General features: G+C 33.5%; 1 protein-coding gene across 1 annotated transcript; it reads left to right on the top strand.

Moving 5' to 3' along the window:
• The first annotated feature begins 9394 nt into the window (after nt 1-9394).
• On the top strand, nt 9395-14913 carry LOC101217312. Its single transcript, XM_031886604.1, has 4 exons — nt 9395-9470; nt 9765-10054; nt 12494-12624; nt 14592-14913. The coding sequence occupies exons 1-4, from the start codon at nt 9395-9397 to the stop codon at nt 14596-14598; spliced, it is 504 nt and encodes a 167-aa protein (XP_031742464.1). The 3' UTR covers nt 14599-14913.
• The last annotated feature ends 1185 nt before the right edge of the window (nt 14914-16098 follow it).

Genomic DNA, 16098 nt, shown 5'->3' with positions numbered 1-16098 from the left:
CTGTAGCAAAACGTGACAGTCGTGCGTTTTGAAACCTGAAATTTTCCCTTCTTTGTCATGCACACATCGAGAAATATTAGAAATGAATCCATAGGGAAACTTCACCGATTTCAAGAACTTGCAAAACCCAACTCGCTCTCTACTAGTTAACGTGTAACTCGCATGTGGCTTCACCAATCGGTCACCAACTTCTATGAGATGTAAATTCTTTCTAATTTTCAAATCTTGTAGGTCCAATCATGCATTCGTGGTGTCTTTGGTTTTTCCTTCAATATTCAACAACGTACCAATCAAGTTGTCGCAGACGTTCTTTTCAATGTGCATTACATCTAGTTTGTGACGTAATAATAATCTTGACCAGTAAGGAAGTTCGAAGAAAATGCTTCGCTTAGTCCAATTCTCTTTGGTCTTTAATATCATTTTCTTTAACTTGAGCACTAAAAAGTCTTCTTGTAACACGTGTCAATTTACTCCCATCTTCTAGTTCTTCTTTATTTACTTTAATTGCTTCTTGAATTAGCTCATCTTCCTCACTTTCATTTTCATCAGTGACAACTTCACCATTTTTAATGATCATGGTTCTTTTGCTTGGACAATCACGAGCAATATTCCAATTCCTTGGCATTTCCAACATTTTATGTCTCGACTCTTTTCTCGAACCTCCTTCGATCCATCCAATTTTTCTTTTCCCTTGGAGCTCTCATCCTTATCTTTCTTTTCAAACTCAATCTTTTCTTTAGGCTTGAAATCTAGCTTTCCACTATTTGAATTCTTTAGCCAAGTAGTAGTAGGAAAAGAAGTAGATTTAGAAGAAACGTTCCTCTTAAAGTGCATCTTCTCCCAAGCTAATTGCCCTTCAATTTCGATAGCAAGATGTAACAACTTTTTCATGTCAAAGTAAGTTTGTCTATCTACTTGGTTGGCCAATTCTAAACCATTCCTCCAAGGAATCTTGCCATTGTATCCTCTTCAACTTCATCAATATTGGTTCTATTCATAAGGGTTTGCATTTCCTTATAATAGTCATCCACACTTTTGGATCCTTGTTGTAAAGAGTAAAGCTTTTGCTTGAGTTCTCGAATGTAGTGCTTAGGAATGTACCTCATTCGCATTAAGGTTTTCAATTCCTCCCAAGTTTCAATTGACTCTTCATAGTTCCTTCTCCATTCAAGTTTCAATGATGTCCACCAAACACTCACATAGTCCACAAATTCAGTTACAACAAGCTTCATTTTCCTTTCTTCACTAAAATTATGACAATAAAAAACATGCTCAATTTTGCTCTCATATTGCAAATATTCCTCCGAATCCGTTGTCCTGTGAAATGTAGAAATTTTGAGCTTCACTCCTTCTATCCCTCTTTAATCTCTTCTTTCATTTTGGTGCTCCACTTCAACCCTTCTTTCTGGTAACATGCCCCTTACGTCTCTTCTTTCTCTTCTTCTACCTTGGCCTAACACTCTCCTCCCTCTTGGATTTTGTCCGGCTAAAAAGGTTTCATTATCCTCATCCTCTTCATTTTCAACTCCTTCGTTCAAGACTTCCCCTTGGTGATGATTCCTTAATGCCACCTCCATCCTATCTAATCGATTTGTTAGGTCATTAATTACTTGAGTTAAACGAACAATTGCTCCTCCTTGTGCTTCTATCCTCTTTGCTTCACTAATCTTTCCATCATTTTTCGCTTTTTTATTCATAGTAAATAGATTAAAACGGACCTCACACACTCAAATCACTAATTTTTCACTTGAAACACTCGTGTTTACACATAAAAGGTAGGCTATTTGGGAAAGTAGCTAAATTATGAGATTGGGTATACCTATACAATCCTTGAAATAGTGAGCTATTCAATATAAGCAAGACAAGATAATTATGAAGCTCACCCCAAAAAGAACAAAAGAAAAAAAAAATGAAAGGTTCAAACAAATAAGGAAGTTCACAATTTTTGGATGAAACTGAACACAAAAATTGATTTGAGAATAGAAAGATTTTAAGAAATGAATTTGACAAACTACCCTTTTTTGTAGGTTAAGATAAGAGGTTGATCTAAAAGTTTGTTGAAGGGCATGAAGTGAAATTCGATAATTTACAAGCAGAAAGAAAATGAAAGATGAGAACGAAGTTTGAAAGTCATAGATTTGAAAGTCTTTAATAATTAATGATAAGAAGCTGGAAAAACATTCAAATGATCATGCAATTGACTTAGGGAATGGAAGAAACATGCGAAGAGTTAATGTAATAACTCAACTATGCAAATTTTGATTCCAAATAAATATTTAATAATTGCAAGAACATTTTTTTCTCCTTGTTTTTTTGCACTTTTCTTCACAACCTTCTTTTTCTTCTTCTTCTTCTTTTTTTCAATATGTATGACGTAATAAGATTGAGGTAAGATAAAGATATGAAGAACGATCGATGAAAAGATAATAATTGATAAGATGAAACTAAACACAAGAATCAAAAGTTTGTGATAAAGAAAGATAGAATCAATCCTAGAGTAGGCCACAAAGATGCAATCTATGCTCTGATACCAAATGATAAGACAATCATAATCCTCAATCCAAAAATTCAACCTATTTACGTAGCAGGAACCTTTGAAATAAGAAACTAACACCTCCTTATACTAATTTAGATCAACCAAGAGAAAGTTAGGATTAGATGACGTTTTAGATTGAAGATCTAGAAGCAAGATTTGGAAATCTTGTTCTAAATTGAGTCACTCCACAATCAAACTTGATCAAGGTTAGATTGAATGGCTCACATGCATTATGTCACAAGAATTGCAAATTAGCATGCATTCTATCACAAGAATTGCAAATTAAGGGAAAACTCTAAAAAAGGAGATTCAAATTGCATTCATCAAAAGTCTTGTGTTTACAAATGAACGGATAAATACATTATATAGCCTTGTAGAGGTTCTATCCTAATTAATGAAAATACCAAAAGTCTTTAAAACATTAGCTAATCTTTTTATCTTCCAAAAACTAATTTTCAACCACCATCTTTAATACTAAGTTATTAATGGTAGTTACCCTAGCTTGTTAAATTAAAACAAATGAAAATACAATAAAAAAAAAATGGTCTTCAAATTGCTGGCTTCAAGAAAGCTTAATATCCGCCCCATAGTCCACTTCAATCAAGAACATTCACCTTCAAATCTCCAAATGGTCCTTCGTCTCTTGTATTAGTATGTGGCACATGGAATTTACAATGAACAGATCCTATCCATTCTTGTACATGAAGAATGAATGATTGTTGAATCTTTGATGCTCTTGTAATTGGTCCTTTCGGAAGAAGTGGAACACCATGATTCACATCACTCTTTGCATTTAAAACATTGATTACAAACCCTATGAACATCATGTTTCATTTTAGCCCAAAAGAAATGTTCATGTTACATGTCATAGGTTTTTTGAATTCCAAAATGCCCCATTAATCCACCCCCAATGAGCTTCTTTAACAAGTAATTCTCTTACGGAATAATTAGGAACACAAAGTTAACTTTTCTTGAACAAAAAATCACGAAACATATAATAATTATCAACAACTTTTTCATCCAGACAAGATGAATAATTCCAAAATCAGTGCCATCTCTATATAATTCCTTAACATGTTCAAATCCAATAATTTTTGTACTAAGAGAAGTAAAGAGATTGTAACTTCTTGATAAAGCATCAACTACTACATTGTCTTTACCTTGCTTATATTTGATTACATAGGGAAATGTCTCAATGAACTCAATCCACTTTGCATGCCTACGGTTCAGTTTGGTTTGTCCCTTAAGGTACTTCAAGCTTTCATGATCAGTGTGAATTACAAATTCTCTTAGCCATAGGTAATGTTGCCATACCTGTAAGTCACGAGCTAAAAGCAAACAATTCCTTATCATAGGGTAGTTCATACTTGCCCCACTTAGTTTTTCACTAAAATACATTAAAGGCTTCCCATCTTGCATCAAAACAACACCTATGTTCAACTCACTTGCATCACACTCAATTTTGAATGTTTATCAAAATTAGGCAAAACAAGTAATGGTGCATTCGTTAATTTTTCTTTAAGTTGCTTAAGTTAGCATAAAGCCTCTCCTGTCTAAGTGTAATTAAAATTGCCCTAACATGCTTCTCATGATCAATCAAAGTATTTGAATAAATCAAAATGTCATCAAAGTAAACAACAACAAATTTTCCAAAAAAATCTCTTAAAACATGGTATATCAAATGCATAAATGTACTAGGAGCATTAATTAAACCAAAAGGCATAACAAGTCATTCATACAAACCAAATTTAGTTTTGAAGGCAGTTTTCCATTCATCCCCTTCATGCATTCTAATTTGATGATATCCAAACTTCAAATCAATCTTTGTAAAGAAACATGAACCATGCAATTCATCAAGCATATCATCTAGCCTAGGAATATGATGACAATAATTTACAGTGATTTTGTTCATGGCCCTACAGTCTTGATTTCTCATGAAGTGCCTTTTTCGCACTCTTTGAACTTTTTAGTGGGTCATAAGTTACGAACATGCACTTAAGCTCTGTTAGATTGCTTTCAAAGTTCAAGTGATACTTAGATACAGTTTCAACATTTTTTAGGTAGTTTGAAACTATGTTCGTTGCACATACATACTTTGTTGCCAATTTTGGTCTTGAAGTGCCTTTTTCACACTTCTTATACTTTTTGGTGGGTTATAAGTTGTGAACTTATACTTCAGCATTGTTAGGTCATTTTAAACACTTTTTAGGTGTGTTTGAAATTAAGTTTGTTACACTTACACACTTGATGTACATGTATCATGAAGTGCTTTTTTCACACTTTTTTAAATTTTAGTAGGCTGTGGGTTACAACTTACACTGAGGCATTGTTTTGTCATTTCTAAAAGCTTAGACAAGTTCTGAACAATGTTTTGGTTGGTTAGAAACTACGTTTGTCGCATTAGGCACTTGGTTGGCAGTGTAGGTCTTGAAGTCCTTTTTTCGCACTTTTTGAACCTTTTGATAGGTTATAAGTTACGAATATATGCTCGAGATGGAAGTAGGAGGTGTAATAAGGAGATTAAGAGGTGGATTAAGCAAGGAGGAGGTGCCAATTCATTTTCATGCAAGGTTCTCTATAAATAGGCAACTTCACTAAATGATTTCTTAATTAGTCTCAAAAGTTCCAAAATTGTGTCTAGTTTATTGAAAAGGGCTACTGAGAAATTTATGGAAGGAAGGTTGACGTTTTGATTAAGAATAGGCGAGAAGGTCATTCTTAAAGGAAAATTTAGCTAGGTGTGTTTTTAGAAGGCTACACGACTTGTCTTTTGGATTTTGGTTATGAGATTTTGAGGTAAAACCATTAGGAAATTTTAGAGCAACTTGGTAGAAGAAAATCTTGTCAGAGGAGTTATGTATTTTATGTTATGACTTTTCAAACTTGGGTAATGTTTCTAGAGAAAAAATGAGGTTATGGGCAGTGACGAGTTGTGCGTAATTTTATTTTATAGAGGTTATTTTGGGTTTTTTATAATGCACATGGCAAGGTCATGGCACAGCTGAGCAACATTGCATGCACTCATGTTGCGCGTATGACCTCGCGAGAAGAGGTTAGCATGCAAGTCTATACGCACAACACAAAGCACGTAAGGCACACAGTAGGCGCACATGGTAGGTGGTCAGGATGCGCGTAGCATCCCTCACTGTGAGGTTAGCACGTGCTGCACAACTCAGCGAGGTTAGCACGCGACAAGACTCCAAGCCATGCGCGCACCCAAGCCCCATTCACCATGTCATTGAGCACTTAAAGGCCTTTCTTTTTTATTATTGTTTTGGGTTGTTTTGGTATTTTTTTAGAATCTTATGAAAATTTTTGGATAATTTCATGTCCAGAGGATTAATTAAGGGTTAAATATGACTTTTTTAGATCAATGAGATTTTAGTGAAATTTTCAGACAAAGGATCCGTTCAAGTGCTATGAGTAACACATTAATTTGAAAACTACTTAGTAAACATGGTTTCAAGCTACACAAGCAATAACTTCTAAAATGATTTATAAAACATGATTTTCAAGTTATTGTTCAAAGATATGATTTACGATAAATGTTTATTGAACTAGTGTTTCAAGCTATAGTATGTTTGAATGATTTACTGATGAAAGCAAAGGAAATATTTCAATATTTTCAATATGTTTTCTCCTAGCTTGAATATTCAAGCTTGTGCTCGAGGTGGGATATACATGATTACCTTATCGTAAGTAATCGAGCACACTTTATAGAATCTATTGTTGTAAGTAATAAGATATGTTTTATAAATTATTTCTATGGATGAATATGAATATTCTCTTAAAGATAATTTATGAATGATTGTGAATGACGAATCGAATTTCGAACGTAATTTCTAAACTTGATCGTCGTTCTGGGAAAAGTGATGTTCTCTAAATGTTCTATGTTGAGTATTCTTCATTATGTAGTTGTGTTTATAAGATCCTTTACTAAATATGTGATAATCCATGCTAAGGGTGAAGCGGTAAGCTATTGCTCCCTTATCGTATTTGCATGGTTGTGTGAGTAAGATAGTGATGAGATGGTGGTTGAGCATGACTTCTAGATTTAAAGATGAATGAATGTTGCAGGACACTGGTGAGAGTGAATTCCAAGTCTAGGCGAGGGGAGAATTCCAAGTCTCACAGCCAAGCTTGTTATAAAATGAATCCAACATAGGATGTTGTAGCGCTCACTATATAAAGTCCAAGTAAGATGGTAATAGGACACTGTTTCAACGTTACTCCCAAATTCGAAGATGAATGAATGTGGCAAGGCGCTAATGAAAATCTCAGGTAACTCACATGATACTGGTGAGAGCGAATCCCAGGTCTAGGCAAGGGGAGAATCTTAGGTTTCAAAGTTGAGCTTGTTGCGAAATGGTTCCAGCGTATGGCACTTAGCGCTCGCTGTATGGTTGATAAGAAGCCCCTATGCATATGATCTAAGAATCATGTTAAACAACAAGAATCAAAGAACACAACTCCAACAGCTTCGAAACTGATTTGATTTCAACCCCTAAGAAAGGCTAGATTCAAGTTACTTAGATGATCTAAGAAACCAAGGATCAGACAAAGTTTTGAAACTTCCATCAACCCTCGATCTTCAAAGCACTCACAAGCATGACAGATCAATCCCCAATTGAATGCTCCAAATATTCTTGCATTCTATCACAATAACACACAAGACCAAAATTCCACATTTTAGAATTTTCAGATTTCATTCATCCAAATTCCTCTTCTTTTTTTAAAATGTGGAAATTACAACCATATTTATACTAATTAAAATATGAAATGAAAGGTCACAACATTTAATTTCATGCCTTTTCAACTGCAATAATAAATGAAAAACACATAAATACATAATTCCTTAAACATTTAATATTATGACTTTTGGGTTACCAAAATAACTCTCCAACTTCCAAACATCGCATCTCTTCAACTTCTTCATTTTATTCAATTATGATTTCTTGATCCATATCAGTAGTTGTTTGAATTGTTATGGATTATGCAATGTGTAATACTATTTGACGCAACGTACTTTGTCTGTTGTGGATTTGTTATTAACATTTGTGGATTCTATGTGTTTTCCCAAAAAAGTTTTCTTAAAACCCGTCTCTCACTATTTGTTTGACTTATGTTTTAAGTGTTCCCCCTCCCCCTCCCATGTAAAACCTAGATTCAGAAAAGAAAGTTTTGTTGAAAAGTTTATATTGGCCAAGTATAGAAGAGATGTTAAGCCAAGAAGGTTGTATTGAGACTAGATTGCTTAAAGTGTGGCAACACGAGAAGAAGCTTGCATTTAACCTAGAAGTTATGTTGTACCGCGAGGAAGAAAACTCAGGCGTTAAGAGTTGACCATCCCAAAAAGATAGGTTTAGCATTTCAAGGAAAATATCTAATTCAGAGTTGATAACTGGTTACATGTTAAGGCTAAGTTATTTGCATGGTCTAAGTAGTAGAAAGCTTACACGTATAAAGGTAAAGATAATTCACTACGTTGAAAGATTTCTATAAATAGAATTGAAGGGTTCAGAAAAGGTTTTGTTATTATGAGAATTTCACTAAGTATCGAGCTGCTTGTTGAAGAGTACTAAATGAGAAGAGGAAGGAACTAGGCGTTATAAGGAAAATCCCAAGTATTTTCGTGATTTATCTTTTGTTTTATGAGTGACCTTTACAAGTAAAATGAATGTATTGTGAGTAACTTTTATAAGATGTTTGTGAATGGTTTTATAAATGAAAGTCCTGTCTTGAAAGCATTACTTTTGAGTTTGTCGTTATGCATAACATGCCTTGTATATTTATATCTTGATGTTATTGATGTTTTTGTTGGTGTGTTATTTGAAAAGAGAATATTATTGACTTATATGTGATGCTTGTGTATGTGTAAACCATTGACCTTATTCCTATCAAGTGAGTAGCTATTATATGGTATGCACATAATCCGTCGAGGTGTTGTGTGAACGTCTGATGCAACAAGAAATGAATCAGGGAAGTTTTCAAATGCTTGGATGGAGTGAACATCACAGTAGTCTAAACGCAAGATGCTGGCGAGAGAGAATCCCAGTAGGCTTGGTGTAGGGATGATTCATATTCTTGGGTGGAAAGGAAAAGTGATTTATGTGATTGTAGTGTGTTCCCCAAAAAGGTATTTATGAACTCTCACTCACTAGGTCTTCGACTTACATTTTATGTTTCCTTTCTTCAGGTGTTCAAGCTTTGAGGCCAAGTAAAGAAAAGGGTAAGGTGAGTTGCAATGCGTTGAGGCAAGCAAGCTAAGTGTTGAGTTGGAAAAGTTGTGCTAGCGCTAAAGGCTTAAAGTTTATGTTTAAGTTTTGTTGTAAAGAAAGTTTGAGTTCTATTTGTACTTGGTGTAAAGCGCTAAGTTAATAAGAGAAGTTTGTGGTCATTTCCATTGCATTATCTTGTGCCTGTAGCATAGTAATTAAAGGGTAAAGTTAAGCTTGTGTTTTTCTGCTGCATTATGATAAGTAGGCTTAGAGTTTAATTTTGGTAGAGAATCTATTCCACTTGCCAAGTTGAAAGATTTCTATAAAAAGGAAAGAAGGATGTGAGAATACCATACTTGGTTTATTTTCAAGTAAAGTAAAATTGTAACTTGTAAATTTGTACTTAGGTAAGCTTTAAGCTATAAAGATGACTGACCACGTTGAAAGATTTCTATAAATAGGAAAGAAGAAGGATGTGAGAATACCATAGTTGATTTATTTTCATGCAAAGTAAAATTGTAACCTGTAAATTTGTACTTATGTAAAACATTAAGCTAATAAAAAGAAGTTTTAAGTTATTCCGCTGTGATTATTTCTTGAGTTGTTTTCACTCCAAAAGATGTGAATGTGTTTGGCTCAAATGGAAAAGCTTTGTGATAAGAGACGAAAAAGAGTTGTTCGGCTTACTAGGTGTCTAACGTGTCTTCTAGCTGGAGGTATGTGTTGAATGTCTAGGTGGCATGCTCTGCATTTGGTCACAAGGTGTGACATTTGGAGCGGGGCGTGACATCTTAGAACTTTTCCACTACAACAAAAACTATATACTACGACAGTTGTTTACATTAAAAAAATGGAAGGAAAAAAAACTGTTACAAAAGGTAAAAATACGCGTTTTTTGCATAAAAATATGAAAATTTTCAAATAACATTTTTCGTAACAGTTGGTAGAAGATACATAAAATAATTTATTTAAATTAAATTAAATGAAAATAAAAATTAAAGGGTTTTAAGGCTTTTCCCAAATTGAAATTTCCCCCAAATTAAAAACCCTCATTCCTCCCACGAAGAAGCCATCTCCAAATGCGAAGAAGCCATCTCCAGACGTGAAGAAGGCAATCTCTGGACGATGCCCGTTCCCGTCACCGCCCTCTCATTCTCGTCTCTTCACTTTAGCGCCACCGCAACCTTCTCTACCGGACGACAAAACCTCTTCTATTCTAACCTATTCAATTCGTGTCTGTCATCTCCAATCTGTCGCAATCTCTTCAATGTTCAAATTGTTGCCGTCACCTCCTCTGCCGGTAAGTCATATGTTCCCTTTATCTTTCTCTCTCCATGAAGTTTTATTCAATACTCTTTCTTATTTGTAACTTGTTCCATTTTATTTGGATTTTTAATTACAAGTTCTTTTGAAAATTGTTTATTTATCTAACAATGTTGAGAATATATTCGCCACATTTTTTATGATTGAAATTTTGGTGTGTGTGTTTTTTTCTTTTTTTTTCTTTTGCTTCTTTCACTCTCTGGGAGAAGAAAAAGGAAGAAGTAAAACATTTTATGTTTCACTAAAATTGCTTTTTAACAAGAGTATTACATAAATGTAACAAGAGTAATTTAGTGGGAAAAAATTTGTGTATGGAATGTGTCTGTGAAAATGCATGAGAGAGAAAAACAGCGTTTTTTAGGGATGTGGACTGTAGCTCTAGTTTATACAATTTTTTCTCTAAGCATATTTTGACTGTGGAAGTGGAAATGGACTTTTGGAATCCAACCCATTTGCTTTAAAGGCGCAAAGGTGGTTATTGATTCAAATTCAGGTCCTTCAAAAGGTTATGGCTTCAGGTTTGGTGATGAAAATGAAAGGACAAGGGCTATGACTGAAATGAATGAGATATATTGTTCAAGTAGACCCATGCACATTGGCGTTGCAACACCATCATTGTTGGGTGGTGTTTCTAAGAAAATTGAATATCTAGAAATCATCATATCTTATGGACTTCATGAATGAATGAGCTCATGTACCCACCCTAGCACACACACCTAACAAAAAGGCAGTAAAAATGCAGAACCTAAAAATACACACACAATTTACCATTCAAAATGGTCTTGTTTTGAAGCAACAGATTAATAAATGAAAAGATGATGGTTATTATAGAAGTTTGTCATGTACAACAGTAGAATTCTTTGCGATGGTACTTTGACAATTTATTACTTTGTTCTTCTAGTTTTATGGAATTACTTTAGCCACTAAAGGGTTGATGGTACTGGCGCTAGGGTCTTACCTTATTTATGTATTTTCTGAAATTCTGTATTCCATTGATATATCTTTAGCAATTGAGATATCTTTGCAATACAAGTTTAACACTTTTAGAATATGAAATCTCTTATATTATCACTTTTCAGAATTTTTCATTATTTATCTGGTGCTTCTTTTTTCCACTAAAACTTCACCTCTACGTGTTGAACCATCTCAACATTTTTTATTTTCGAGTCCATTTGATGAATATATTATTCTGTTGGTCTGGTCATGCTTTTTGGCACATTATTCTTTATTTTTGGAAATCTATGTTGGATTTTATAGTAACTTTTATGGTACTGGTTTTTCTTGGATGGAGATTTTTCTTTTCCTTTTATCTTTTCCCTCCTGCTGCAATGATAAGTGAAGCGTCATTTTCCAAGAAGTTTAGTGAACCAGTCTACTGGTCAGTATTAATGTTGTTGGTTGTTTGCCAACTAGGAGAAGGAGACTAGAACTAGAAGTGATTGATGTTTTCCATTGGCAGGAGGAGGAACTTGATCATCTTTTGTGGGATGGGACTTGGCAGTTTATTTATTCCTCGTGGAGCTTTTAAAGCCTAAAGATTTGGCGTTATGATGGGTAATAGGAATTATTGCTCTAGCCTCTATGTTGGAAGAGACACTGATGAACTCTTCCTTTCTTGATAAAGGAAGAGTCCTTTGACATGCTTGCACTTTTTCTATTTTTTGGGGAGTATGACTTGAGAAGAATAGTAGAGTTTTTAGAAAGATCGAGAGGTCTTTCGAGAAGGTGTGGGAGGTTGTGAGGCTTACTAATGTGTTCATAAATTAGTCTTTATGTAGTTTTCAGCATGCTGTTGTTTTCCGAATTGAAGTCTGTTTATGTAGTTGTTAAGGACTACTTTTGCAGCCTTGTTTTTCTTTTTTTTCTTCTTTTTTTTTGTATGCAGTTATAAATTACTTCATTTCTCTCCATGAAAACTTGGTTTTTCTATCTAGAAAAAGGTTTGATATTTTAATATGATACAGGCATGGTTGTTTAGGCATCTGCCCCAATAATATTTTCTTTTTCACAAATGGATTTTAGACATAAGCGTAAGGAACATGGATCAGGCTTCTACTTCTTGTGGAGAAGATGTTCTACTAATTTATTGTGAAGTTATATGGTGTAAATTTTTTTGTTGTTGAAGGAAACGGGCCTCTTTATTGATGTAAGGTGTAAATGTTATTAAAAGGTAATTTTTGGGTTTTCATTTTGTATGTTAGATGGGTGGTTGAATCTGATGCCAATTTTTGTCTTCTTTTATTTTTATTTTATTTTATTTAGCTTTGGTACTGGACGGTGGACATCCCAATGGCATGGTTGTTCAGGGTTCACAATCAGATAGCGAGTTAAACAACATGACTATTAGTTTATCCCTCCCGTCTCATGTTAGTTTTCTTTCTTCCAATGCATACTTAACCAACTTGTGATACCTCAGATATTTGTTGGTGGTCTCGATTATGATGTTAGTGATGAAGATTTAAAGCAAGCTTTCTCTAAATTTGGTGACGTTGTCTCTGTGAAAATTCCAATTGGAAAAGGATGTGAATTTTTGCAATTTACTAACAGGTATTTTTATTCTTTTTCTGTCGTCAAACATGCAGCTGCCAGCTAATCTTTATATCTTAAAAGTAATTAGTGGATACAAAATGAGAAGGTCACTGCTCAAGCACAAGTTGGATTGACCCATGAAATAGCGGTTAGTTTTGGCTTGCCGTAGTAGTTGGCAATATTGGCTCTAAGATTTATGACCTATGTGCCTGTGACTCTTGGGATATTTCGATTAGGTAACTTGCTTTTCTAGAAAATTTGTAGGCATGTACTTGTTTTATTATAATAGAGGCAATATTACAATAGTACTATGAACACTTTTCAACGTAAACAATCATTTACATTTGAAACGATGTAGTACATTGTTCTACAACAGAAACATTTTTTAACACTACCAAAACACAACATCATATACCAAAAGACACAAAAAAGTGCATATTGTTGTTAAAAACTCTTTCTTAACCGAACAAATTTTATCAATGCTTTTAACTCATTCGTCTTTCACTTGTTCAAGGAATTATGTAATGATGATTTGATGTAAATCCTTACCAAATATGAATCTGTAAATCCTTACCAAATATGAATCTTGGTTGCAATCTTCTTGGCTTGACATTCAACTAAGTCAAAGTTAATTGTAAAATCTTCATTTCTTTTCTTTAGAGTTCTCTTGCCGTATGTGTTTTTAAATATCTCTTATCTTTTCTTCTTTGAGTTCTATACACTGGTTTTTTCTCCATTGATAGTGTTTCCTTTTCTTAACAAGCTATTTCGATAATATAGTTATATATATATTGTTGAGAATAGCTTTTATCTTTCCTTCTCTGATTTTTATACATTGTTTTCTTAGATGGTGAAGGAGTAGTTTTGCTTTCCACTCTCTTATTATGGATTGGAAACTTCATTTTAGCAGTAGCGTAACCCAAGTAATCTAGCAGTAGTGGCCATGTTCTTCTAAAAGTAAGTAATGCAACAGTAGTGCAATCTAAGTTGGAAACTTCATTTTCTTGGCGATCTAGTTGCATTCAATGATATATGTACATTTGGAATTAAATCTTCTTATGTCATGTTTCAATGAAAATAAATATTTTATTAACTCTAATTTTCAATGCAGTAAACTCTTAGTATCAGCTTATTCAATGCAGTAAATTTTTGCTTGTTAACTGGTATGTCACTCATAACATATTATATGTGTGCTATTGGTTGCTGCATCATTCAAAACTTGGGAGAACTCGGGATATAGCTATGTTCCATTTCTTAAGTGGGTTTTCATTTCTGTCATTCATTTTTTTTTCTAATGTGCTGAACGTGGAGGATTGAGACTGTGGATTGTTGTAGCTACAATATGGATAAACATTTATTAGTTGTGTTATGAATGACTTACTTCATGTTTTCCCTTAAAAATTACATTTTAGGGTAAATTACATAGTCCTAAGTTTATGTTTAATGTCTATTTGATCAAACAAAAAAATTTAGCCCCTGTGGTTTGAAAATTAATTCTAAATGGTCCCTAGGGCAGTTCACCAATTGGAAATTCCACGTCATGTTGAAGTGCTATGACATTCATTATTGTTTGTTTGCATCATTATTGTAGTTGACCTATTGCATCTTTAGTTTAGTTTATATGTTTGTTTGCTACCATTCATTATTGTAGTTTTTCACCATTCTTCACTTGTGGATGGTCTGTGGATGGTTTGGTCGGAAGTTTTGTGGGATGATCCTTTGTTGGGATGACTAGGTGATTGTTAGGACAATTCTTATGCAATTTTTGTATGCATAAGCAACCTTTGATATAGGGGTGTTGTAATTTTGAAGGTTGTGTGTGTGATTGAGATTGTATTATGTTTTTGTGGGGGTATTTTTAGAGATGAAGATCGAAGATTGGTATGCAGATTGTATTATGTTTTTTTGGTATGCAGATTGTATTATGTTTTTTTGGTATGCACAACCATAATATTTACTTCCTTATATTCATGTTGTCTTTGTAGGTTCTAATGAAGCCGGCAAAGTTCATGAAATTTCCTTCAAAGAAGCTGTACAAGGCCATCAAAATACACTGGCAGTTTTAGAAATGAAGGATTTGACCATGATTCAAGCAACAAAGAATATTTTCAGAGGTGAAGGATTATCGGTTGGTTGTTTATGCTTGTACAGAAAATCATGTTATATGTATTATGATGGTATTGACTCTGGTTTTGATTAAGAGTTGTAATTTCATACTTGTAAATTGTTCAAACTTGATTGAAAATGTACAATATTACAGAGTATATTATAGCGTATATATATTAAAGTGTCAACCATTTGTTTCTATATGAGTGTTATGTATTATAACATTATTGTCATTCAAATGATCCATGTAATGATGGAGCGACAAGGAGAACAGAGAAAAACGGTAGTAATTGATGAATTTACAACCGAAAATAAATGTCATAATATATGAATTCATTACACTCCATAATTGTCGTCAATATCAAAACAATGACATTTTTATTATAAAAAAATTGTCACGATTGTCTTATATTTGATCGGAAAAAAATGTCGTCAATAGCAAAATAATGGCATTTAATTTTCTAAAAAAATCACGATTGACATATTCTTGGCATTTAAAAAATGTCATAATAAACGAATTTGCGACATTTTTTTTAACTGTCTTAATATGCAAATGATGACAGTTATTGTTGTCATAAAATAATAATTAACGACATTTATTTTTTGTCATGAAAAAACGTATTGCGACAGTTTTCAAAAACTGTAATGGAAGGACTTTTCATGACTCTCGATACTATGACTGTAAATAGTTATCACGGATTTTATTCGTGATAGAATATAACTGCCGTCGTAGACCATTTATGTTGTAGTGTTCTAACTAGTTTGGATTCAGAAATCCTTTCTCCAAGAGCAAATGATTCATTAACAATATCCAAGACTCTAATATTAAATTCTACAATGGATTCATCCTCCATCATTCTCAGAGATTCATATTCATTCTCAGAGATTCATATTAATTGCAAACGCGATGTCTTTACTTTTGAAGTTCCTTCATAAGCAACTTCAAAAAAACTTATTAATTTAAACACATATTGGTCAACACTATTGTAGATAGCATTAAGAGCATGAGAGTTTCCAAGAGAATCTTGATCTTCAGCATCAATCCATTCTACTTCTTGTTTGATTGTTGTTTTTTCATCAATAATAATAGTAGATGGTTCCCATCCATTGATAACAAATTTCCAAGTTTTAGTGTCGACTAACTTGAGATAGGCTCTTATATGATCGAGCTTCCAATATGCATAATTTATGTCATCAAGAACAAGTGTTTATGTAGTAGATTCTCCTTGTTTAATTATATCCATCTAAGCAAAACCCGCTCTAAAACCAATTGAAAGTGTAAAAATAGTATAATAATTTACCATTAGTTGTTACTTAGCTTTAGTTAATAACTAACGAAATAACTAAGGGAATAAAAAGATAAAATAACACAGTAACTTTGATAAT

Source organism: Cucumis sativus, chromosome 6, assembly GCF_000004075.3.
Source record: "Cucumis sativus cultivar 9930 chromosome 6, Cucumber_9930_V3, whole genome shotgun sequence".
NCBI classification, from domain to species: Eukaryota; Viridiplantae; Streptophyta; class Magnoliopsida; order Cucurbitales; family Cucurbitaceae; genus Cucumis; species Cucumis sativus.
The sequence above is the reverse complement of the archived record's forward strand: the minus strand, read 5'-3'. Positions and strand labels throughout refer to the sequence as shown.

Excerpts from the sequence above, each read along its gene's own strand:
- LOC101217312 (XM_031886604.1), top strand. The coding sequence starts at position 9,395 with ATGGAAAAGCTTTGTGATAAGAGACGAAAAAGAGTTGTTCGGCTTACT. Across the intron at positions 9,471-9,764 it reads AACGTGTCTTCTAGCTGGAG|GCTTTTCCCAAATTGAAATT; the intron begins GTATGTGTTGAA and ends AAGGGTTTTAAG. Across the intron at positions 10,055-12,493 it reads TGCCGTCACCTCCTCTGCCG|ATATTTGTTGGTGGTCTCGA; the intron begins GTAAGTCATATG and ends GTGATACCTCAG.